Source organism: Choristoneura fumiferana, chromosome 8, assembly GCF_025370935.1.
Source record: "Choristoneura fumiferana chromosome 8, NRCan_CFum_1, whole genome shotgun sequence".
Classification (NCBI taxonomy): Eukaryota; Metazoa; Arthropoda; class Insecta; order Lepidoptera; family Tortricidae; genus Choristoneura; species Choristoneura fumiferana.
The window spans coordinates 375,678-399,783 of record NC_133479.1 but is presented as its reverse complement, the minus strand read 5'-3'; the positions used below and the strand labels follow the sequence as shown (position 1 = coordinate 399,783).

Here is a 24,106-nt window from a genome sequence, read left to right as displayed (position 1 = left end):
TTAGTCGCACTCTATGATTGAAGATCTTGCGTAGACCCTTTATAGTACATTACTGCAGAGACCAGTACCTAAGTAAGCAATCCTGGACGAGTAGAAGTTTGATGGCTGAACCGCCAGGTGATACGTTACTTTCTACGACGTTTTTGTTGACGTAATGGCAAACATTTCATACCATTTTTGAGAAAATGTTTTGTTGACCTCTAATTGAACATGTTTGTTGTCTGCAGCGCCGCCGGACTGCGCGCAGGACGAGCTGTCGTGCGGACAGTACGTGTGGAACAAGACGTACTGCTACTCCGCGCACTACCGCTGCGACATGCACGTCGACTGCTTGGACGGCACGGACGAGGCAGACTGTAGTAAGTATACACTATGTTTTATAACTGTTGTACTCGTAAGGGCCCCCGTACATTGGCCACTTAGTGGCGGCCACGCTTGAGCGACTAGTGGCCGCCACAAGCTGCGTTTCTTCATACATTTTGTATAGCATCGGCGCACACTGAGCGTTTGAGTGGCCGCGTCCGAGCCACAAGCTGCGGGAGTCGACCGCGCTCGCTACTTGTGGCTGCGTTTTGTCGTTCGACTCGTGCGCACACACGGCCACAGTGTCAGATCACTTGACGCAAGTGGCCATCAAGCCACCAGTGGCTGCCACTGGTGGCGGTGTGTAGTGGTCTGGCTGTTTTTTTGGTATAACATACTTGGTTGTTGGATAGTCCCAAAGTAACTTGGTTGGTCAGGAGCCCCATGGTGCAGTTGCCATACTTGGCGCGTCTACGCAGGAGATGTGAATGCGAAACCCGGCCGGCGCATCCGAAAAACTTCTTCCTTCCGCATACAATCCGACGTCACCGCTCCCAGCGCGCACTATTTTCGCCTCTTTTCTTCATACTTTGTGAAGAAAATGTCAATAAGTAATCATTAGATTTATTATGAATGTTTATTTTGAGGATCAACGTATAATGGGTACACCTAAATAACTCGAATAGGTTAAACCATCAGGAACCTTTGCACGCTGCGTTTATTAAACGTGCCTTCAACGCGCGGTTTGGAAACGCGAGCTGACAGCTTTCTATAGAGCACTAAACATACAAACGCACGTCGACGGCGCGTTTAAAAAACTCGGTGTGCACACCTTTTTTGGTGACATTCAAAATTGTAAATCGTATTGATGTATGAAATAAAAGAAAAAGCTCTGCCTGTCACGCCACGTGTCGTCGTTATAAATAATGTCGAAACAGATTATTTACATCTAACTGATAGCATCTCTCACCCCACCCCGTACCACGAGACGCAGGACGCAGTTAGGATGGAGAGAGATAAGTATCGTTTTGTTACGACGCTAACATAATGGTTTGTGTCATTGCTCGTTGTATCACCTGCCGTGGAAACATAGTAAACTACTGAAACATTTGTCAAACTCAACTAAAATTTACAAAGGTGTTCAGTTGAACTTGACTGAAATATTCTGGGTTGGTTTTGTCATATTTAATATTTAATAATATTTATTTTATTCTCAGAAAATTAAAGTTCCAAAAAGTAAATACCTCTGTGATACCTCATATTTATAAATTGTTTACATGTATTTTTTTTTACCTCAGTCCCTAACAGTACCTAATACCTAAGTCTAGTCTAAATAAGTATGAGTAAAGTCTACTTGAAGGGACCACGGATAGAACATGGTCACCTAAGCAACTTTTTGAATTATAGCGGTTTGAAAGTTAGTCATCACGAACAATTACTACGGTGACCATTTCTTTAAAAGTTAAAAAAATATATTTTATAATGTTTTCAGATTATTTAATTCAATGGCAAATTATAGTACTTTGCGAGCTCTACATTTTTTGATTAAAATCTCAATTTTCAGAAAAGGTGACTATGTTCTTTCCGTGGACCCTTCACTTAAACAAAGGTATTTTTACTAAAACCTAGCGTACTATTTATGATCTGTCAACTTGAATAATCTTAATACGAATTAATATATTCGAAATTACCAATGACCATAGGCTGGTGCATTTCTCACCCAACGTATTGGAATCACGATCCAGCGCGGAAATGCAGCCAGCCTTATGGGCACTCTTCCTCAGGGACAAGACTTGGGGAACTGTATATATAGTACAATACAATACAATACAAAAGACTCTTTATTGTACACCAACATAGTAAGCGATACAGAAAACAAATTATTAAAATTACAAGGTGAGCAATAGGCGGCCTTATCGCTTAAGAGCGATCTCTTCCAGGCAACCTTTTACAGAAAAAGGAAGGACTAGTTTACAACAGGTGTGCATCAAAAGTAGATCAGAAAATGTAAACGTAACAGCAATACATCTACGAATACATACATAATTATATCGTACATATAATATACGTCCAAAATAAAATAGTTAATTTATTTTTAGGATAGTTTAGTGTAACCTCAATTGTTCCTTAATAACATTGCTTATAAGTAATCTTATTTATGTAATGACCTAATTATATGGTAATTCAAATGTAAACATTGTAAATATATAAAGCTGTTGAACGTTAAGACGTTTTCGAATTTCCAACAGAAGCATTATTCTATACAATTTAGTCCGCGGTATTTCTACAATGTTAACCATCGAAACCTTCCGCCTAGTTGCGCTGTGCCGAAAAAGCCGATTCAAGTACACTCAACGTCATTATAAGTTTCCATCTCGAGCCCCACTAAGTTTCATAATCCAGTTAAACCTCTAAACATTCTAAATCGAATCAATCAATCACAACGCTTATAAAGTTACCCACCGCGTTCAAACCCAGGTCGGAGGCTGTATTGGCATCGTGTTAAAAGTTCTGCGGCTGGAGTCAGCTTGGTTGGCTGCCTTACGTGATCGTCTTTACCTAGCCATGTTAAGACAAAATCGACACTAAAATATACGATTTTGAAAAGAAACCTCGACACAACTGGCAAGTCTACTCTAGCGTGCTCTTTGAAACACTCGTTCAGTAACAGCAACAGCAGAGCTGCCCGGGTATGTTTCGCAGTATATTTGGCTTCACGAAGATACTCAATAAGTCAAGAGGTAGACAAGTTTTACGCTGTTGATTGTGTTTTTAGGGCTTGTAGTATCTCTACGTTGTCGTCTAAAGACAATTTTTCTTGGGAGCGTGTGGGAATATCACGTTGGATTATACGAGGTTATGCATTATTGTTTCTTCCTATTCGCGATTCTGCACAAAATAAATTCCACACAGCTGAATTTGATCACATGCGTAATGCTTCACAGTCTTATTTCTACGCAGTCTTGTTTCTTCCTATTCGCGATTCTGGACAATATGAATTCCACACAACTGAATTTAATCACATACGTAATGATTCACAGTCATTATTTCTACGCATTCTTGTTTCTTCCTATTCGCGATTCTGCACAATATGAATTCCACACAACTTAATTTACTCACATGCGTTATACTTCACGATATATCTTTATCTTTTATTCTATCTATTTTCTATATATCTTGTTTTCCTAGTCGCGTTTATAAATAAAAAAAAACAGACTGCGTGAGTCGCTTTTCCGCGGTAAAAATTATCATGGTCGCGAGCTTTAAGTTATGTGAACGGAACACCTTGAGACGAAGCTTCCCGAAGGCAGCAGCAGCCTAAATAAAAAATAATAATAAAACAGGGACGATTGAAATAAAAAAAAAAAATTTTTTTTCTCGCCCCAATTTTGTCCGGGTTCGATTCCCGTTATGTATGAGATTTTTAAAAAATAATTACAGAATCGTGTAGTATAACGCCTGTGATTAAATTCAGTTGTGTGGAATTCATATTGTGCAGAATTGCGAATAGGAAGAAACAAGATTGCGTAGAAATAATGACTGAATATCATTACGTATGTGATTAAATTCAGTTGTGTGGAATTCATATTGCAGAATCGCGAATAAGAAGAAACAAGATTGCGTAGAAATAATGACTGTGAAGCATTACGCATGTGATCAAATTCAGCTGTGTGGAATTTATTTTGTGCAGAATCGCGAATAGGAAGAAACAATAATGGCATAAACCTCGTATAATCCATCACGTTGAAGTTGAAATTAATATCAAATACTCGCTCATGTCTGGAATCCCTTGGAGCTTTGAAAAAAAAAACCTAAATGTATGCCTCTAAAAGATACAACTTTTAGGAAACATTACGTTTTCATATAACAACGAAACCAAGGCTATTTCCCATTACGTAAGAACTATACACTATACAGGCAAGAAACAAACTCCAAACATCGACTTTTGCTTTTGCTTGCTTTCACAATTGTACAGAACCCTCAGTACAAAATTTACCTCGCACTTATCCGTTTTTTTACCGTTCGTAACGTGATGTTTCGTTTCGATGTAAATCTGTTGTCCCCGAAGTTCTCAGACGGAGCCGCGAGGCACGAAGTTTGTTCCCAAATTCTAATGGGAGTGTGGAGTAATGTTTAAATTTACACCGAAAACAAAGGCAGTATTCCTGAATAACTTTCCGGAGAGGAAACATCAGCGGGTATCACTCAAATGCCGACGTTATCATTCACAAACGCAGAACGGCGTCGTAACTCGATTTCTTTGCAATAACGACTCGAATTTACCATCCCATAAAGTGACATATTTCATAAGAAAGTTAGATTTATTTCACCTGCGCGCCTGCCAATTATTCTCAATAAAAAGCTCTTACACGTGCATTTTTCCAGTTGAAATATCGCGAAACTTCAGCTCCTATATCGCGGCGAACTTGGTCGTGGACAGCCGGAGTTTTAATAGAGTGCAATTATAGCTCTTCATACCGCTCGGAGTTGGCGGATTGAAAAGGTGGACGGTTTGTCGGAGTTGTTTGTTCTTTTGTTTACGAAGCGAGAAGCAATTGAGGTCGAATTAAAGATGTATCGGCCTATCCATCGCCTCAACAATTCCATTCCCGGGGATTGCATTGGTCCCGCGGCGGGAGATTTGCGTCTGATGTTTTCGACGTTCTATTTGTTGGGAGGAAACGACTTCATCTGCCGCGAAGTAATACACTTTTGTTTTTGTGCGACGGGAATCCATTTAGACATCCCGTTTGATATTAATGTCGCCGGGCAACCTGCGGTGTGCGCTTTGCCGAAAATATTAATTAGCGTTTTCTTTGTCACAGCCGTTTCAATTTCTCGTTTCTTTCACGCCAATTTGGTTACTCACTTTCAATTAATATTCATTCGCGAATTCGTTGCTGGTTACGATGCTGTCGCCTTTCGGTTTCTTGCACATTACAAGGAAATTTTCTTGTGTCTTATAGGAAATGGCTTTGAAACTCGGTCACATAGGTTATATGAGACATAATGAGACATATTACAAGACATAAATGGGTCAATCAACTTTTAAGTGTAGCCTGGTGCCGTGGCAATGTTTCCTGGGTCACTTATTAACAATATAAATCCACCAAAAGTTATGAATTTTGACCGGCAATAGCCAATTCTTTTATAGCATGCTAGTAGATAGTAGTATAAATTGCAAGCATTTTTGTAACCAACTGCATCACTGTTCGCTCAAACTTCCTTTATAATACTAAGGGCCTGTTTCACCACTTGTCGACTAACTTTAAGTGATGCCGTCTCTGTTTGTTTTGTCCGAATAAACAAAGACCTGCCGTGAAGCAGCAGTGCTTGCACTGTTGTGTTTCGGCGTGGAGAGTAAGACGCGTCTGCAATAACCCTGGTGTTGCAGATGTTTATGGGTGGTGGTGATCTCTTGCCATCAGGAGACCCACTTGCTCGTTTGCCATCCAGTCGAATAAAAAAAAAAGATGGCATTACTTTTATCTGACACTTAAAGTTAGTCGACAAGTGGTGAAACAGGCCCTGAGTACGATAGGCTCGTTTTCATATTTAAGCGAATTATAAAATGAATTTTGTCTTTCCGCCAAGATTCTTGCGCAAATCTCGATACGCAAACAGCCTTCCATTTCTATGACAACGATAAGCTACTACCCTCATTTTGTGGCATAAGTAGTCTCGTAGAATAGATCCTTATTTAGTTCCGCATGTATTAGAGGTGCAAATCCTTTGACAAGAGAGCCGGCGCTCGCGTCGAGCCAAAGCCGGCGATTCCGAAGGATTGACTCAATTTTGCGCCCTGCACATACCCTATACCCGACCAGACAATATGACCCGTCGAACTTTCCTTCAAGGGAAGGAAGCAGGCGGTAACATGGCCAGCGGGAGCTCTACCATGCTGGCCTTTAGTTCTTTGTGTGACCAAAGTTGAGCATAAAAATAGTAGAAGCTAGTGTTTGGTCTGAATTTGCATTTAATCTAGACCTGAAAGGCGTTGCATGTATTATTGGAACGTGGTCTTTCTTTTTTTTGGTAGATAACTTACCTATGCATGTGGAAACTCACCTTACATAAGGGTTGAAAAATATTTATTTAATATTTTGAAGTCAGAATTAGTCTTATTCTGTTGCTTTTAAATAACTGAGTAAGTTGATGACATAATGGAAATTGGACGAATAAACGATATAGAGGAATAGGAATATGTATGAGACAATACTGTAGACCAAATAGGAATGAGGACGAGTTAGCACTACGGACCATATAGGGTTGACGACATTTAGCACTGTGACGATTTAACACTATGGACCATTTAAGAAAAAAGTTGGAAACATTAACACTGGTAGTAAAAGTAATGCAATTTTTCAGTGCTACCGACATAATATGCTGTATGCTAAATTTTCCTGTGACAACGGAACTTTTTCCAGTCAGTAGTTTAATTAACTACCGCTTAACATGGTTCAACTTTTATCCACCCAGTAAAGAAATTGTCGATTTATGAATGTGGACAAAATAAATAGGTGACAATATAGACATTTTTACGAATCAGGAAAGGTTAGCTATCATATTGTAGCAATAAAGACAAGTGAGAGTGATAAAATTTTACAATAGACAATGTCGCCGTAAACCGCTAAATTGACTTATAAATGGACAAAAAATATTTGTTTCTGTTAGTATTATAGAATATCAAGTTAAGGAAAATCTTGAGAAAATTGTCTGTGGCTAATTCGATTGTCTGAGTTTAAATAACTTCTAAAAACAAAGGTGACATATTTTCATTCAATTTTTAGCTCCATCTCAAACTTTAACGACAATACTGAATTAAACGATTCTCTAAAAGAAAAAGCATCTACGTAATTTATTATTAGTTCTAAAATCTGATTTCCCTGCAAAAATTGCGTATAATTAAAACTAGGAGTTGAATTGGTTGGTTCAAAGGAAACCGCATGCATTACAGCGTTAAGTGAATAACAGTTAGTTAGCAAACATTTACTATTCCGTTTCAGAGCAAATGAGTATTATTTGCTCCCGAAGTATGACCGTGGTATGAGTCGTCCGCCGGTGGAGTACTTAGAGCTAAACGGCGTAGTCATTTTGGAAACAGAGATAAATGTTAAACAGACAAAAATAATCGGACTAAGAATAATACGTTACAATTCTAACTACATAAGTAAAAAAACAATATTAAAAAACAATTTCGAGTTTCCTAGTAGCCCCCCCTGACTGTTAAAGTTTATGTTGAAGTTTAAGCTACACAACAGAGTTTTAGGCTTGTATTGTATTGTAAAACTCTTTATTGTACATAAAAACACATGAAAATAACAAAACACAGGATAATAAGATTTACAAATGCGAACTTATCCCTTGAAGGGATCTCTTCCAGTTAACCTTTGAACGATTGGCTTGTTTTCCTTTTTTGTTTTGTTTTTTAAGTTTTTTAAGCCGGGTGTAAATTATTTTTTATTTCATACTAATATTTTAATTTCTGTGGAAGTGGTAGCTTAAGGGGCTGTTTCACCATCCATTGATTAGCGTTAACCGACGGTTAAATGTGATGCCGTCTCCGTATATTCGAACAAAACCAATAGAGACGGCATCACACCTAACCGCCAGTTAACACTAATCGGCTAATTATTAGCTTTCATCTCCTTCATTTTCGTAATAATCTTTTTTCGTTTAGCAAAAAACTTTGTAAAAATCTTTAGAATATGTTTATAAAAGACATCCTTTAAATGATACTCCTCCGGCAAACCTTTCAACACTTGACGGGAAAACAAGATGTTGGTTGTTTAAATACTTAGTTCAAAAAACCTTAAACGAATTTTTAGTTTGGCGAAATGATGAAACCAATTCCATCAATTCTTGAAGAGGACGGTTTAAGGAAAAACCAGCTTAATTCAGAAATACGGTAAATGAAAATGAATTGTTATTCAACGGGCATGTTCCGAGGCTGTTGCTTTCAATTAACGAGGTATTTTTAACCTTTAGGGTTCGGCTGCCGTTAAATAGACCTCAATTACTGAGAAATTTGAATAATCGCTATTGTGAATTTTAAGTTCATTTTACGACATCGTATTTTTATTTATTAAAGGTAAAAGGTTTCACATTTATTAGGTTTTTGAACGAATCGGTTAGCGGGTAGCCTTTAGTGTAGTTAAAGGTTTTTAACAGATCTGCTCACACAGTCCTATCCATTGAATCTTAAATATTATTAAGATGGAAGCTTTAATATCATACACGACTCAGGCGTTAGTCTTTGAAGAAACAGCTCGAATCGTTCAGTCGTTAAGTCTTTTAGTGAAACGACTCAGTCTTATTAAGAAAGACTGAAACCTCCAGTCTACGTTCGTCCCTCTCACTCTCGTATTAAGTCTACGTTCGTCCCTCTCACTCTCGTATTAAATAATATAAGCGACAGAGTATTTTCGGAGAATTTAGCCAGGCAACACTCAGAATGATAGGTACCTACATAAAGGGTACATTATGTAAGTTTTCCAAGTGAATTGACTCTATCGTTGTAAGCTGTGCCGTGTTCAGCTGTGCATAGATTAATGGTTTGTTTCGTGTCGGATGAGGCGTGTCTGCCTGTACATACAATACACAGCACACGGCCTGTTACAATATCGAGAATCAATTATTAGGTTTACGACATCAGCGAGTCGATGTTGATGATTTGAAATAATGATGAGTTGATGAAACAATAAAAGGCGACCGAGTGCGAATCGGACTCAGGCACTGAGGACTCGCCATACGAAAGCCTGTGAAAACTTTATATTTTGTCGTGTCTCTACAAAAGAAAAGCTTTTTGCGGTTTACTGATTTTCAATCTTATTTACTTGATAGCTTTACTTCGTCATCATAAAAAAATAAGTTTTTGGTAAAAAAAAAACATTTTTAATACAAGCTTTTTTTTGATGACTGTACTTTTTATTGACTGTATTATTGTAACCTAAACTACATTTGCATACCAAATTTCAAGTCGATGCCATTAACCATTGAAGAGTTCCGACTGTGGAGACGATTCTGGCCGGACTACCAAGATGTCACCACCAGATTATTGTATGTCACGCAATTTACATAACTAACTATACCAAATTTCAAGTCAATCCAACTACTGGAAGTTTTTCGAATTTAACTTGCAAGATTTGATCACAGACAGACAGACGACAACGGGACAGGTGAAACTAAATAAAATCTTGTAAAAATCATACAGAAAAAGAGTGATTTAACATCACACACAACCTTCTTTAAATTTTAGTCGATTCTACTCTTGATTCTGAACGAACTACTTTCAGGTTTTCAGTTCATTAAATTATCCATGAAACTAATAAGCTATGATAAAGTCGTCTAAAACCTTACAAAGACTTATTTATCAACCACCTATATGTATGCACTGCAGTTTGCATGTATTATCCAAACGTCCTGTATAGTGTATTGACACAAAGGCACACTGAGGCACCCTCAAAGCCTTCACTTAACTTTGTATGGAAACCGCATTATCTACGGACTACACGCCCGTGTAGTTGTGTAGTCCTGCGCCCGGCACTCGCACGGTAATGAGATTCGGCCGGCAATGAAGTTACGTTTCTGTTAATTAGTTTAAATTGTGACGGGTAATTTGCTGTAGATTGCATTTTGTTGAGTTCACAGTTTTCTGTTAATGCTATCAAAAATAAAACACGTAATAAAATAGAGGTGGTTACGTAGGTGTACATGAGAAAGAAATTGGGTAGTGTGACGTGACGATGCATGTAATTATTGATTGATTCGGGTGGAGTTCACGATAGTCTACACACTAAATAAAGATGTTTATTATTATTATTATTAAATTACGAGTGTCTATATTTCTCGTTCGCGAAAAGCTTTTGAAACGTTTATGTAAACCATTACGAACATTCGTGTTTTTATCCAACTTTAAAGCCTGCCGTCAAAAACAGATCGCGCGTTTAAAAACCGGTTTACATTCAAACATAATTTTTAACATTTTCAGCAATGGGGAGATATACCTACTCGTGTTACTGTGTCCTTGCGACTTGTGATCAGATATGAGGAGATGCATAGAATTAAAAAAACAGATTAATTTCAGACCACATATGTATATGATGGGGATCCTTATTGTCCGTAACATTGTTTTGTTAGTAACAAAATAATCCTATATAACTAAACACACCTGCGAAGCGATTCAATGGTGCGTGCGAAGTTCCCAATCCGGACTGGGCCCGCGAGGGAACTATGGCCCAAGCCCTCTTGTTCTGAGAGGAGGCCTGTGCCCAGCAGTGGGACGTATATAGGCTGGGATGATGAACTTTATACACAATAACATACCTTCGTAGTGTAGACAGGCATGGCGCATTCCGCTTTTTAACCGACTTCAAAAAAGGAGGAGGTTCTATGTTCCAATGTTTGTATTTTTTTATGTATGTTTAAGTATGAAGCTACGTATCCGGTGGCATTTGGACGGACTAATACTCGTAAATATCACTAGGTACCGCGCGCCGGTCGCATTGCACATAATATTTCAAAGTTAGCCATTTGTAATCTTTTAAATTGTTTTTCGTTATTGCTGGTTGGTAAAAAATAAAATGTAATCAGTATTAGCTAATAATAATTTACAGAGCAAGCCCTGTATCAGCACCTGAATTGTAGAATTCTTCTTTTGTTGATCCCTGTATCTGTATTTACGTTACTTATGTCTGTTTCAGCATACCGCAAATGCCAGCCGGATGACTTCCAGTGCGGGGTGGAGCTGGCCGTATCAGGGAAAGTTGCTCTGCAGGGACCCTGCATACCCAAAGAGAAGAGATGTGATGGGTATGTAACTTGGACACTTTTACCTTACGCCCTTACGCCAAGTATACTCCGGTAAGGTTTGAATTAACGGTCAAATTGTAACACGTTTTTCGGTATTTCGAACACAAATGGACTAAAAATACCTACATGTACATTTATTAGCGGTATTCATTATGTTTTTCCTATTGAAGTTTACACAATTTTAAATATGTAGTTCCGTTGTTTCAATTAAACACGTGTGCAAATTTTACCGTTAAGTTTCAAATGTTGAAATAAATGGAGTATAGGAGGCTGATCCGCGTACCAGGGTAGAATCTTCTCGACGATTTCTTCGGTAGATGTATAGAATGTGGAGTAACATTTGGAACTAAAAGGTTCCTGGTACGCGATTCTTGTTTTTTTATTGACGACCCAATGGCCAAGTGGTTAGAGAACCTACGAAGCTTAAGGTCCCGGGTTCGATTCCCGGCCGGGGCAGATATTTGTATGAACAATACGAATGTTTGTTCTCGGGTCTTGAATGTTTATTATGTACTTAAGTATGTATTTATGTATATAAGTATGTGTATCCGTTGCCTAGTGTGTACAGCTTTGCTTAGTTAGGGACTAGGCCAATTGATCCCAAAGTGTCCCATTTTTTTTTTTATTACAAGTAGTGTGACTCAAATATTTAAATACTTATGCACGATCTTGCTTACTCAGCTTAGCTCTCGCATCATTATTATCACCAGTTGGAAAACGTCCACTGTTGAATAAGGGCCTTCCCCTTAGCATCCACCGGTTGCCCGCAACTCTCAGGATATCGTCGGTCAACCTAGTAGTCTTCCAGTTCGTAGTCGCCACTCAAGGACTTTTCTCCCCCAACGTCTATCTGTTCTGTTCGAGCGATGTGGTTACCTTTCAACTTGCATATTCTTCGAGCTATGTCGGCGGTAACTCGCGTACCATCCCCGAATACCGTTAGTATTGTGTCCACGGTTTTATAAAAAGCTGTGGTTATTAATTACGACATTTAACATTGTTCGACATGACATAAAAGCGTTACGTTAACTCGACGTGACACTGTTCCTGGCTGCAATCAGTATAACACAAAGCATTTCTGCCGCCTCGGAAACACAATTACTGCTAAGTGACTCAATTGTGCTCGATTCGGCTTATAATTCAATTCATCAATCGATATGCATTACGGAAAATTCCAAAATGCCATTTATACCTGACACTGAATTGGGCCTGTTAGGGGATATCGCTTTAATTCGGAGGGGTGGCGTTATCAAGTTATTGGCTATTTCAATTGACTTAAGTAATATTGTAATGTACTCGTATAATTTATTTGATGATACCCATCATTGTCGCGAATGAGGTGGCAGGGAAACCACTTTTTTTATTACATTGCACAGTCCCGTGTCCTCTCATATTTTTTTATTTAAAGGAGAACCAACAGCTTATAAAACAATATGATTATGAAAATAGTGACACATAGCCAATTACAGGATCTCACAGATAGTCTCAAAATACAAGACAAGTTTATGGACAGGATGTCTTCTGATTATTCCGGGACAATTTATTTAAGTTGGACTAGCTTGACTAAACGTCCTTGTAAAGATTTTTCATTGATTTTGATTAAAAGTGCAGCCATGAGCATTTCTCAATCATGATTAGGGAATCTTGAAAAAATGTTCATGTTGAAGTTATTGAAGAAGGATTTATTTATTCAAAATTCGGCACTAAACATGCAATAAAAGTGATTAAATACGATGTGTAATAATATCTGTAAATAAAATGAAAGAAAATTAAGTGTATAATACAGAACGCTCAATAGTGCCAAAAACTAGCCGAAAAGCACAAATACGTGCTACACTCAGCATCATGTTGATTGGGTGCAGATTGAAAACATAACACGCACGATTGAATTACTTTACAGGTGCAGTTTTCATCGGGATGTTTTCCTTCATCAAAGAACTGTAATATCGCACAAATATCCCGAAAAACTCAAACGTATTGTGATTGGTTTTTGGAGTCTTTTGTATTTTTTATTTCAACTCCAAATTTGTTACTTTTACGACCTGGGTTCGATGCCCAGCGCTGGTCTCTTTTTCTGGTTTTTCTGTGCATGTCTCAGCTTGTATTTCGATATCAAACGTATTGGTCAAACCAATGCGCTATGCTATACGGCTCATCTCACCATTTCCACTACATATCTTTTACATTTCTTCCGGCCCTCAATCTTAACTTCTGTCTCCAGATACGTAGACTGTAGGACCGGCAAGGACGAGGATGGCTGTCCGACGAACAGCACGCGCTGTCGACTCGACGAGTTCCGCTGCGAGTCCGGCAACAAGTGCGTCAACGCGTCGGCCAAGTGCAACCACGAGAACGACTGCGGCGACAACTCGGACGAGGCGCATTGTAGTAAGTGTTCTTCTTCTTCTTGCGGTGCCTCTCCACTACTGGAGGTTGGCTGTCAGCTCCGCATATCGCTCCTTATCTCTCGTCAGAGAAAACAGTTCTTCCTCACTGGCGATACCGGTCCACTCTCTGATGTTTCGGAGCCACGATTTCTTTCTTCTTCCGACGTGTCTTTTCCCCTCTATTTTCCCATCATTATTGTCTGAAGTAAATGATAACGCTCATGCCTTAATACATCTCCTAGATTGGCTTCCTTTCTTCTCTTGATGATCAACATGAGTTCTCTGGATTTTTAGTAAGTGTTAACTAACCATTATTCATTATCATCAGCCGTTGGACATAGGGCTCCCCCATAGACCTCCTGTTGCTTCGGTTGGAAGCGGCCTGCATCCACCGTGAACCCGTGAATACCATTATTATCTGCTGTGCTATCTGCTAATTTAGCGACCCAGCGGCCCTCATCATCCTCCAGTTATGAACCAATTTACTACATGGTGTCTATAAGTTGGTAATTAGTATTTTCATTGTCAGCCAGAAGACGCCTACTACTGAACATCCCCATCATCTTAGGCCTCTAGGTTGCTAACGCATCTGCAATCCCCCTGGTGTTGCAGGTGTCTATGGGCGGTGGTGATTTCTTACCATCAGGAGATCCTCTGGCTCGTTTTCCATCCAGTCGAATAAAAAAAACAAAGCCCCCAAAGTATCCTCGCACAGCATCGCTCTGGTGGAAACAACTGAGCGGAGCGAGGATGGGTAAATGAAGCGTTTCTATTGGTTCATGAAAAAAGCATTCCTCACTACGCATCCTCGCACATCTCTGGTAGAAACGGAGCCCTGTCTTGTAATTTATGTTTTTTCTCAAACATGACATGAAATATTGACGTTGTGTTACAAATAATAGGCCGAGAAGTATCGCCTGCCAGCCTGCTCGCGGCCTGCAAAGAGATTTCATACAACCTTGCAGGCCGCTGGCCGGCAATGCGACCGTCTTTTCTTTGAACGCGCGCTCTGCGACACGCACGCGGCCCACGCCCTTAATGTACTATTGTTGAACATGTATTATGTTGTGTTGCAGGCTTCCCCCCGTGCCACATCGGTCAGTTCCGGTGCAGCAACGCGCTGTGCATCCCGGCGACGTTCCACTGCGACGGGTACGCGGACTGCCGCGACGGCTCCGACGAGGCCAACTGCACGGCCATCGCCTGCCCCGACAACAAGTACCTGTGCCCGCGCGGCGCCGCCGGCGGACACCACAAGTGCATCGCGCGCTCGCAGCTCTGCGACGGCAAGCGGGACTGCGAGGACAACGCCGATGAGGACAAGGCTTGCTGTCAGTGGACCCACACTTCATTATTTATCAGATATTCAACGGCACACCATTTGGTCCGCTCTACATATAAAACTACCTATTATTGCACGCATTTGAGGGTCAGATTTTTTGCCGTTCAGTATAATCACCACTCGTAAAAAAATAATTATGACACACAAAAATACAATTTAGTCTCAATTTATTCAGACAAAACAAACAGAGGCGGCATCTATTTACCCCAACCGGGGATTGAACCCTTTTGATTTGTAGTCAGGTCTGGATTGTCCGGTAGTAGGTCTGGAGTAGTAGACTACTAAAACACTTTGAAAAATCAGAAAAGATAAAGCTGGGCTCCAGGAATTGAACGTGGCTCCTCACCGATCCGTGATGCTACTTGTGCCATTACTTATTCTGTGGTGATGCGTGCTCTCTACATACCAAGCCAAACTTTGGCGGCATGCAAACGAAATTTTCCAATGTGTTCCCGAGACCGTCATTTTCAAAAGGAAAAACCGAACCCCAATCGGATCAGTTTATTGTTCGTCTGTGTGGACCCTTTTTACATGTTTTGTATTTCCAGCGACGGCGTCGTGCCCGGCGCTGGGCTGCGAGTACAAGTGCGTGGCGTCGCCGGCGGGCGGCGTGTGCGCGTGCGCCGCCGGCCTGGCGCTGGCAGCCGACAACCGCACCTGCGGCGACCGCGACGAGTGCCAGGAGTGGGGCTTCTGCCACCAGCTTTGCGTCAACACCCCTGGATGTAAGAAATGCCAATATGGGTTATGATCAACCGGAAAACATCCACTCCAGATCAAAGGACTCCTTATAACGCAGCAATGAAAACAACTTGCCATCTGCAATTCAGCTTCTCTACTTCTAGTACCTCTTCAGTCTTGTAGGTAGGTCGTGGGTCACATTATTTACCGGCACAATTAATACCCACCCGGTATTTCGTGTACACGCCAATACAAACTGGTGTCGAATTGACAAGAGTTCTATGGGCGTGTACACGAATCAGGTCGGTATTTTCATTTCGGTATTGTATGGCCGGTAAATAGTGTCACCCTTGGCCGTCAGCTTCTTGTACAATCGAAGAAATTGATGCATGTACCACGATGTGTTACCTTTTAATAATCAATTTCACTATAATTTCCTTGACAAAAACATGGTATGTCAACATGATATAAGTAGCAGAAAGGTTTCACCCTAGTACATGATTCAGTTTTGGTATCCTTTCGCAACAGTTTTTGGACGGAGGCGATGCCTGTCCACTGCCGAATGTTCCGCAGCCACGATTACTTTGCCCAGCGTATCTCTTTCCCTCCGTTTTCCTGCAATTCACCGGATGCCTACAACTCTTTTATGTCGTCGGTCTACCTAATGGAAGGTCTGCTTTCTCATCAAATCTGCTTCTTGGGTGAAAAAGATTGAAGATGGAAAGAGAAGAATGGAGTCAAAACATAAAAAAAATCTAGGGATAAAGACCACGACTTTTTTGATGTGTGTATAACCTTAGTAATGAAAGTACTCCCTCAGCCTACAAGTGCGCGTGCGCGCCCGGGTACACGCTGGTGGACGGGTCCCGCTGCGTGGCGAGCGCGGCGGCGGCGCCGGCGCTGCTGCTGGCCTACGAGAGGGCCATTCTGCGCATGGACATGCACGGCCGCGCGCCCGCCACGCTCGCCAACGCCACCGCCGCCGCCGGACTCGACTTCCACTACAAGAGGAACTTGCTCTTCTGGTCTGATCTTAAAACTAGGAAGGTAGGTGTCTCTATGTTTTACTCCCGCATGATTTAATAAGAGGATTAAGAGGAAAAGACATGTTATCGTTTGTGTTTTCTTTCAAAAACTATGTCGATACATATTCGCTTGCAAGTAGGTATTGAATTTGTGTTCGCGTGTTAAGTTTTTTTTAGATTTTAATAAATTACGATTGGTATTGACCACATAGAAGCCTCAAGCCTCTGTTTCACGTCTATTATTTTTATTAGTTCTGTGGTTTTCCTTACCAATTTTTATCATGAACTCCGTTTCAAATGAATAAAATTGTTATGTGCCTACTGCTGACCTGCTGTTTTATATTTACGACGAAGAAATGATTAAAAGGCCTAGTTCATTAAGGAGAAAAAACTAAAAATTATCATTACCATCATCTGCAAAACGTTTTGCCTGCTGAACAAAGTGCACAATTAAGGACAACCTCCTCTAAAAATCTCGAAAGCTAAAGATAAGATAATCGAAATAGTAAAGGAATACCGCAAACATTTGCGCTGAACGCAGCAATGTCATGTCTATTCCAGATCCACTCGCAGCAGCTGAGCGTCCCAGCGGGCAGTTCCTCGTACGGCGTGGACATCTCGGTGGCCGGCTCGTGGGCGCCCGTGGCCCTCGCCGTGGACTGGGTGGGCGACAAACTATACGTGGCCGACGCCGTCGGGCAGAAGATCGACGTGTTCGAGCTGGACGGCCGTTGGCAAGCCGTCGTGCTCGGCTCCAACCTGACCAGCCCGTCGGACATCGCGCTGGATCCCACGCTGGGGTTGATGTTTGTTGCTGATAGCAGTCAGGTGAGTGGGATTCTGCTGTGTATAGTTGGCCCTTTCGATTCCGGCGGCCGCTTTGTCTGACGCTCTGGCTCCTTTTGCCACACAGTGTCGGATGAGAAGTAGAGAGAAATAGTGAATCCAACAATGAGCGTCCGCGCGTTAAATAATACGGCCTCTGATCGATCCTAAAACATTGACAGTATATTCAGTTTATAGTAGGTATAATAGTTTGGACCTTTGTATGTAATACCATGACACTGTGATATTTTATGTAAATGGATCCATCCACGGCAGGTTACGATTGAAAAAAGTTCGATAATTGATACGTTGGAATTGGAATGAAATGAGGAAAAGGTTTTTCATAAGTGTTAGGAGATTACATATGTTAAGACTATAAATCTAAAGGTGTCGTTACAGGGAGAGGCTAATTCGATAAATGTCGTTTCATTTACTAATCGTAGCCAATCGCATTCAACTATTTTAGTTCTACAAGTAACATCGTCCCTAATGTTTCTTCCAGATAATTCGCGCGAATATGGACGGCACGCACGCCAAATCGATAGTGTCGGAGGCGGCGTACAAGGCGTCGGGGCTCGCCGTGGACGGCGTCGCGCGCAGAGTGTTCTGGTGCGACTCGCTGCTCGACTACATAGAGACCGTGGACTACGACGGCGGCCACCGCTTCCTCGTGCTGCGGGGCCAGCAGGTGCCCTCCCCCTCCAGACTGGCCCTCTTCGAGGACCGCGTCTACTGGTCCGACGCCACCAAGCAGGGCGTCAGCTCCGTCAACAAGTTCGAGGGCTCCTCCAGCATCCAGGCCATCTTCAAGATGAAGGACATCCGCGACCCCAAAGCTGTCACAGTCATTCACTCGCTCAAACAGACCTCCGTGAACAGCCCGTGCGGGGTCGACAACGGTGGCTGCGCCCACATGTGCATAGTGACCGCGCTCCAGAACGGCGGGCTCGGGTACCGCTGCGCTTGTAATATAGGCTATAGGTTAGAGACTGATTTGAGGAACTGTGATGTCGTATCGGAGTTCCTTATGTATTCCCAGCAGAGGTTCATTAAGGGAAAAGTGTTGAACCCGGTTATTGAGGGTTTCAGCGACGCGATCCTGCCGGTCGTGTCGAGGAGGGCGAGGTTCGTCGGCTTGGACTTCGACTCGCGAGATGAACATATTTATTATTCGGACGTTTTACAAGATGTTATTTATAGAGTGCACAGAAACGGCACGGCTAGGGAGATAGTATTAGCTTCGCAGAACGAGGGAGTCGAAGGCCTGGCGGTCGACTGGGCCTCGAAGAATTTATATTATATCGACTCAAGAAAAGGAACACTTAACGTTTTATCGACGAGAAACGTCGCGTACAAAAGAACTCTGTTAAAAGACCTGAAAAGACCGAGAGCCATCGTCGTTCATCCGAACAAAGGATACATATTCTTCTCGGAATGGGACCGACCGGCCAACATCAGCCGAGCCAACACGGACGGGACCGGCCTCCTAGTGTTCGAGAACGTCACCCTCGGCTGGCCGAACGGTCTCTCCATAGATTTCGACGCGGACCGCGTGTACTGGTGCGACGCTCTCCTGGACCACGTCCAACACGCCAATTTAGACGGTACCGACGTAAAAACAGTCAACTCGAGGCTCATCAGACATCCATTCTCTATCGTGATCCACAAAGAGTTCATGTACATCACGGACTGGAGACTGGACGCGATAGTGAGACTCCACAAACTGACCGGCGAGCAGGAGGACATAATGGTGCGCGAGCCTCAAACCAACAGATTATACGGCGTCAAAGTCTACAGCAAGGACATCCAGAAGATCCATCCGATGCAGCCGTGCTCGAGGAACAACGGGAACTGCCAGAAGCTCTGCTTCGCCGTGCCTCGCAACAACACGGAGCTGCTGACGGTCAAGTGCGGGTGTCCGTACGGCGAGCAGCTGGCGCCGGACGGCACGAGCTGCGTGCCCGACCCCAACAAGGAGCCGCCGCTGCAGGCCTGCCCCAACGCCTGGGACTTCACCTGCGGCAACCAGCGCTGCGTGCCCAAGAGCTGGGTCTGCGACGGCGACGACGACTGCCTCGACAACAGCGACGAGGAACAGAACTGCACCAGTGAGTGACTTGCTCATTTCATACAAGTCTTCTCTTCTTCCTTGTCTGAATCCCAGTTCTGTCTAGGGTCAGGGCTTAGTCTTAAGGTCTTAAAAGTGAAGATTCCAAACTAAGTCTTACAAAAGCTTTACCTATACATGAACATGAGCAGTAATATGGCACTTCTTGTACTGCGGCACCAGGGTAGGGTTATCACAGGAATTAAGTTTCAAGTTTCAACTCCATCTCAGTATTAAATAACCGTGTAGCGGGGTATCTTAACCATTACAGGTGATTTGAAATATTGTCCTGTTTGAAATTGATCTGGCATACCACTGATTAGAAAATAGCTTCATGCTATTCACAAATGTACGTTAAACTGACCTTCACTTCACACCAAAGAGCCAAGTATCTGTCTAGTATTGTCCTATTTATTTTACGGCACCGTTGGCCAAGCAGCCGATGGTCGATTAATCAAACCCCTGAAACCTTCCAGAATCAACCTGCAGCGCTTCCGAATTCATGTGCAAGTCCGGCCGCTGCATCCCGGCGACATTCAAGTGCGACTCCGAGAACGACTGCGGCGACTTCAGCGACGAGAGCGGCTGCGTCAACGCCACGTGCTCGGCCACGCAGTTCCAGTGCGACAACGGCCGCTGCGTGCCCAACACCTGGAAGTGCGACTCGGAGAACGATTGCGGCGACGGCTCCGACGAGGGCACGCATTGCGCGGAGAAGACTTGTGCTTACTTCCAGGTCAGTTTAGAATGTAGAACTTATACAATGCTACTTAAAAGTAATCCTATCAATATTATAAATGCGAAAGCTTGAGAGTATGTGGGTATACTTTATGTTTGTTACTCTTTCATGCTAAAACGGCTGAATGAATTGAGATATATAATTTGGTATGTAAATCGATGGACATCTGTGGAATAATAAATAGGCTACTTTATATCCCGATGTTACCACGGGTTCGGATAAAAATGAACAAATGTAAAATGAAATCCACGGCATAATTTTTGAGAATTCTCATTGGAATTTTGTAAAATCCCGGAATTTCAGAACTGCTCTTACTCATCCCATTCTTGAAAAAATACATTTCTAACTAACCAACTTGAAACTCTAATTAAAACGTGAGTTATTCAAGTTTATTTCACCACACCTAATCAGTTTTGTGTGTCAGTTCACATGTCCTCGCACGGGGCACTGCATCCCGGCGTCGTGGGTGTGCGACGGCGACGACGACTGTTTCGACAAGCAGGACGAGGCGGACTGTCCGCCGGTGTCGTGCCTGGCCTCGCAGTTCAAGTGCGCCGACCTCAAGCAGTGCGTGCAGGAGGCCTACAAGTGCGACGGCATCCCCGACTGCAACGACGGCAGCGACGAGGCCGGCTGCCCCTCCCTCGCGCCGCACCAGTGCTCGCCCGACAAGCAGTTCCAGTGCCAGAGCTCCGGGATTTGTATACCGAGGACGTGGTATTGCGATGGTGAGCGACTCGTACAATCCCACATAAATAAAGCAGAAAAGAGCAGTTTTGTAGTTGGTAATAGATTTTACCGTGCTGAGCCCTGGTGGCGTATTGGTTTTACCAATGGCCTTTGAAGTAGCGGATCATGGGTTCAAATCAGGGTTTGTTGGACCTCTGAGTTTTTCTAAATTAATGTGCGAAATTCATTTCAAATTTATCACGAGCTTTGCCGCTTTACGAGAAAGCTACATAAACTGCGAAGCAATTCAATGGTGTGTGTGAACCTCCCAATCCGCACACCCCGTTTTTAAACACACCATCGCGTTCTTCTTTTCATAAAATAACCAAATAACTCGTGTGCGTATCGCGTTTGTATCGAGAAAAACGCGCGTCGTCGGCGCGTTTAAAAAACGCGGTATGCAAAAAGCCTTTTACTTGAAAATAACAAGTAATCAGCATGACGGTGGCGTGTGCAGGGTCCCCGGACTGCGAGGACCTGTCGGACGAGCCGGCCACGTGCGGCGCGGCCGCCTGTCCGCCCAACCACTTCAAGTGCGCGTCGGGCCGCTGCGTGTACCAGGCCTACGTGTGCGACGGACGCGACGACTGCGGCGACGGCTCCGACGAGAGCACTGCTCACGCTTGCAAACCACCGCCCTTCAGGTAAGCTGACTTCGGTATAACACGTTGAGAGGCGTCTATATACAGCGCCCGTTCACAAAGAGACATCCGATTCTTTACGGTAACCGTTTTGTGTAGATCCAATTTAGAGGCGACAGTACAGTTTCCACTAGAGCTGTCAAAATCACCTCATAATAATGATAACTCCCTTGGTAAATGTCCCTTATGACGGAACTTATGAAAAGTTGCGACGCCCCGTTTTCAAGTCACGTGATCACAGGCAGAAAGCAATATTTATACCGCTCCTGATGTTATTTTCAGATGCCCGTCTGGCCAATGGCAATGCCCAGGAGTCACCGGACGCTGCGTCAACCTCACGCAAGTTTGTGACAGCAAGTTTGATTGCCCCAATGGAGCCGACGAAGGTAACATTGACTCCCGTCATTTTCAAATCACAATCGGAAGAACATCGTATACATTTTCTTCTTATCGCCCTCTCTTTTTTTTAGGACCTAGTTGTGATTTCGCGGAATGCCAGCACCAAGCAGGACTGTGCTCGAACGAGTGCAAGCAGACACCGAACGGTCCACTGTGCCTGTGTCCCGCCGGCGAGGAGCTCTCCAGCGACGGCTTCCTGTGTCAGGATATAGACGAGTGCACGCCGCCCGGGCTCTGTTCGCAGGACTGCATCAACCTCAAGGGCTCATACCGCTGCGGGTGCGTCCCCGGGTACCAGCTGGCACCCGATAAGCACTCCTGCAAGGCCGATAACCACTCAAGCGCCTTCCTCATCATCTCCAACCGCCACTCCATCCTCGTCGCCGATCTCAACGAACAGGGCCTGGAAAGGGTCCCGATCAGCGTCGAAAACGTCGTCGCTACCGACTCCAACATGCACACGGGGACCATATTCTGGTCCGACATGAAACTGAAGACCATTTCTAGACTGGATCGCGGAAGCGAACCTAAGGAGCTCGTGTCCACCGGCTTGGACTTAGTCGAAGGTCTGGCGTACGACTGGGTCGGAGGCAACATCTACTGGTTGGACAGCAAGCTCAACACTATCGAGGTAGCGAAAGAGGACGGAAGTGCGAGGACGACGCTATTGAGCGGAAACATCACTCAGCCTCGAGGGATGTGCTTGGACCCCGCACCGAACGCGAAGTGGCTGTTCTGGACCGACTGGGGAGAGAACCCTCGCATCGAGCGCGTCGGCATGGACGGCTCGCAGCGCTTCGCCATCATCACGACCAAGATCTACTGGCCCAACGGCCTCACCCTCGACACGGCCACCCAACGAGTCTACTTTGCCGACTCCAAGCTCGACTTTATCGATTTCTGCAATTACAACGGAACAGGAAGACAACAGGTGCTCGCGGGTAGCCATTACCTTTTGCATCCACATTCGTTGACGATGTTCGAAGACACTCTGTACTGGACGGACCGCCAGCTGAACCGGGTGCTGTCGGCCCACAAGTTCAAGGGCTCGAACCAGACGGTGGTGTCGCACCTGATCTCGCAGCCGCTGTCCATCCACGTGCACCACCCCTCGCTGCAGCCGCCGCACCCCTCGCCCTGCCGGCCCGACGCCTGCCAGCATCTGTGCCTGCTCAGCCCTAACACCACCACCGGGTACACCTGTATGTGCAAGCCGGGCTTCAAGCTGCTGCCGGAAGGAAAATGCGTTGAAGGTATGATCATTTTTAAAACAATTGAAGCTTTTGTTTGTTTCTTCTGACTTCTTCGTTAATGTCATTTTTGTTTACAGAGGAAAACGCTTATCTGATGGTGCTTAAGGGAACACAGATCATTGATTTGTCACCCGACGGCTCCGGCAAGGCGGGCCAGCTCGCACCGGTTGTCGGTGTTCAAGGTATAAATTTCATATCCACCTTCAAGTAAAATAATTTTTAGTAAACCTCTTGCTCCAAACTAAAACGAGGATCTGTTCTTAGGTGGCGTGCAAATTGATTACGACCGTCAAGGACACATGTTGTATTGGCTGCAATCTGTGGGAGGTGACAACGAGGATAACGAAAACTGCACGATCTACAGCATGCCTTACGGCGGTGGCGATAAGGTGGAATTCTTCGGAGACGACACGGGCATCGTCGGCGCCCCATCGGCCATCGCCTTCGATTGGCTCGGACGCAACTTGTACATGGCTAACCGCATCGCCAGCAACATCGAAATGGTTCGCGTGGACGGCAAAGTTAAATACAGGACTATCGTTTTGGCGAACGACGGAAGCAGGGTGTCCGTAGCACGGCCCAAGGGAATCTGCTTGGATCCAACTGAAGGGTAAGTTTCAGAGAACTGAATAAAAATATTTTGCGTTTCCGACCTTTAGAGCCTGCGCAGAAAGAAAGCGGTCTCAACTTCGGCATCCTAGTGACCGCCTACCGCTCGTGAGAAAGCTTAGTTCGGTAAAGAACTCTAGAACGCGACAGTCCGCTTTGACCATAGCGTTTTGACTGACTGCTGGGTATGTTATCGCTAAGGCTCTATATGCTCTTTGTCTTCGCAGGCTCTTAATAGGTTCCTATTCTATCTT

The 24,106-nt window shown here is 43.7% G+C and overlaps 1 protein-coding gene across 1 annotated transcript in view; it reads left to right on the top strand.

The window, feature by feature from the left end:
* The first annotated feature begins 233 nt into the window (after window positions 1-233).
* LOC141430082 (low-density lipoprotein receptor-related protein 2-like) overlaps window positions 234-24,106 on the top strand; it is a 36,937-nt gene continuing 13,064 nt past the window's right edge. The window contains 15 exon segments of the mRNA XM_074090624.1: window positions 234-359; window positions 11,007-11,115; window positions 13,337-13,503; window positions 14,579-14,833; window positions 15,393-15,569; window positions 16,346-16,572; window positions 17,112-17,378; window positions 17,878-19,483; window positions 19,959-20,218; window positions 20,646-20,949; window positions 21,408-21,594; window positions 21,874-21,977; window positions 22,062-23,243; window positions 23,321-23,425; window positions 23,508-23,853. Coding sequence (XP_073946725.1) covers window positions 317-359; window positions 11,007-11,115; window positions 13,337-13,503; window positions 14,579-14,833; window positions 15,393-15,569; window positions 16,346-16,572; window positions 17,112-17,378; window positions 17,878-19,483; window positions 19,959-20,218; window positions 20,646-20,949; window positions 21,408-21,594; window positions 21,874-21,977; window positions 22,062-23,243; window positions 23,321-23,425; window positions 23,508-23,853 — 5,339 coding nt within the window. The 5' untranslated portion in view covers window positions 234-316.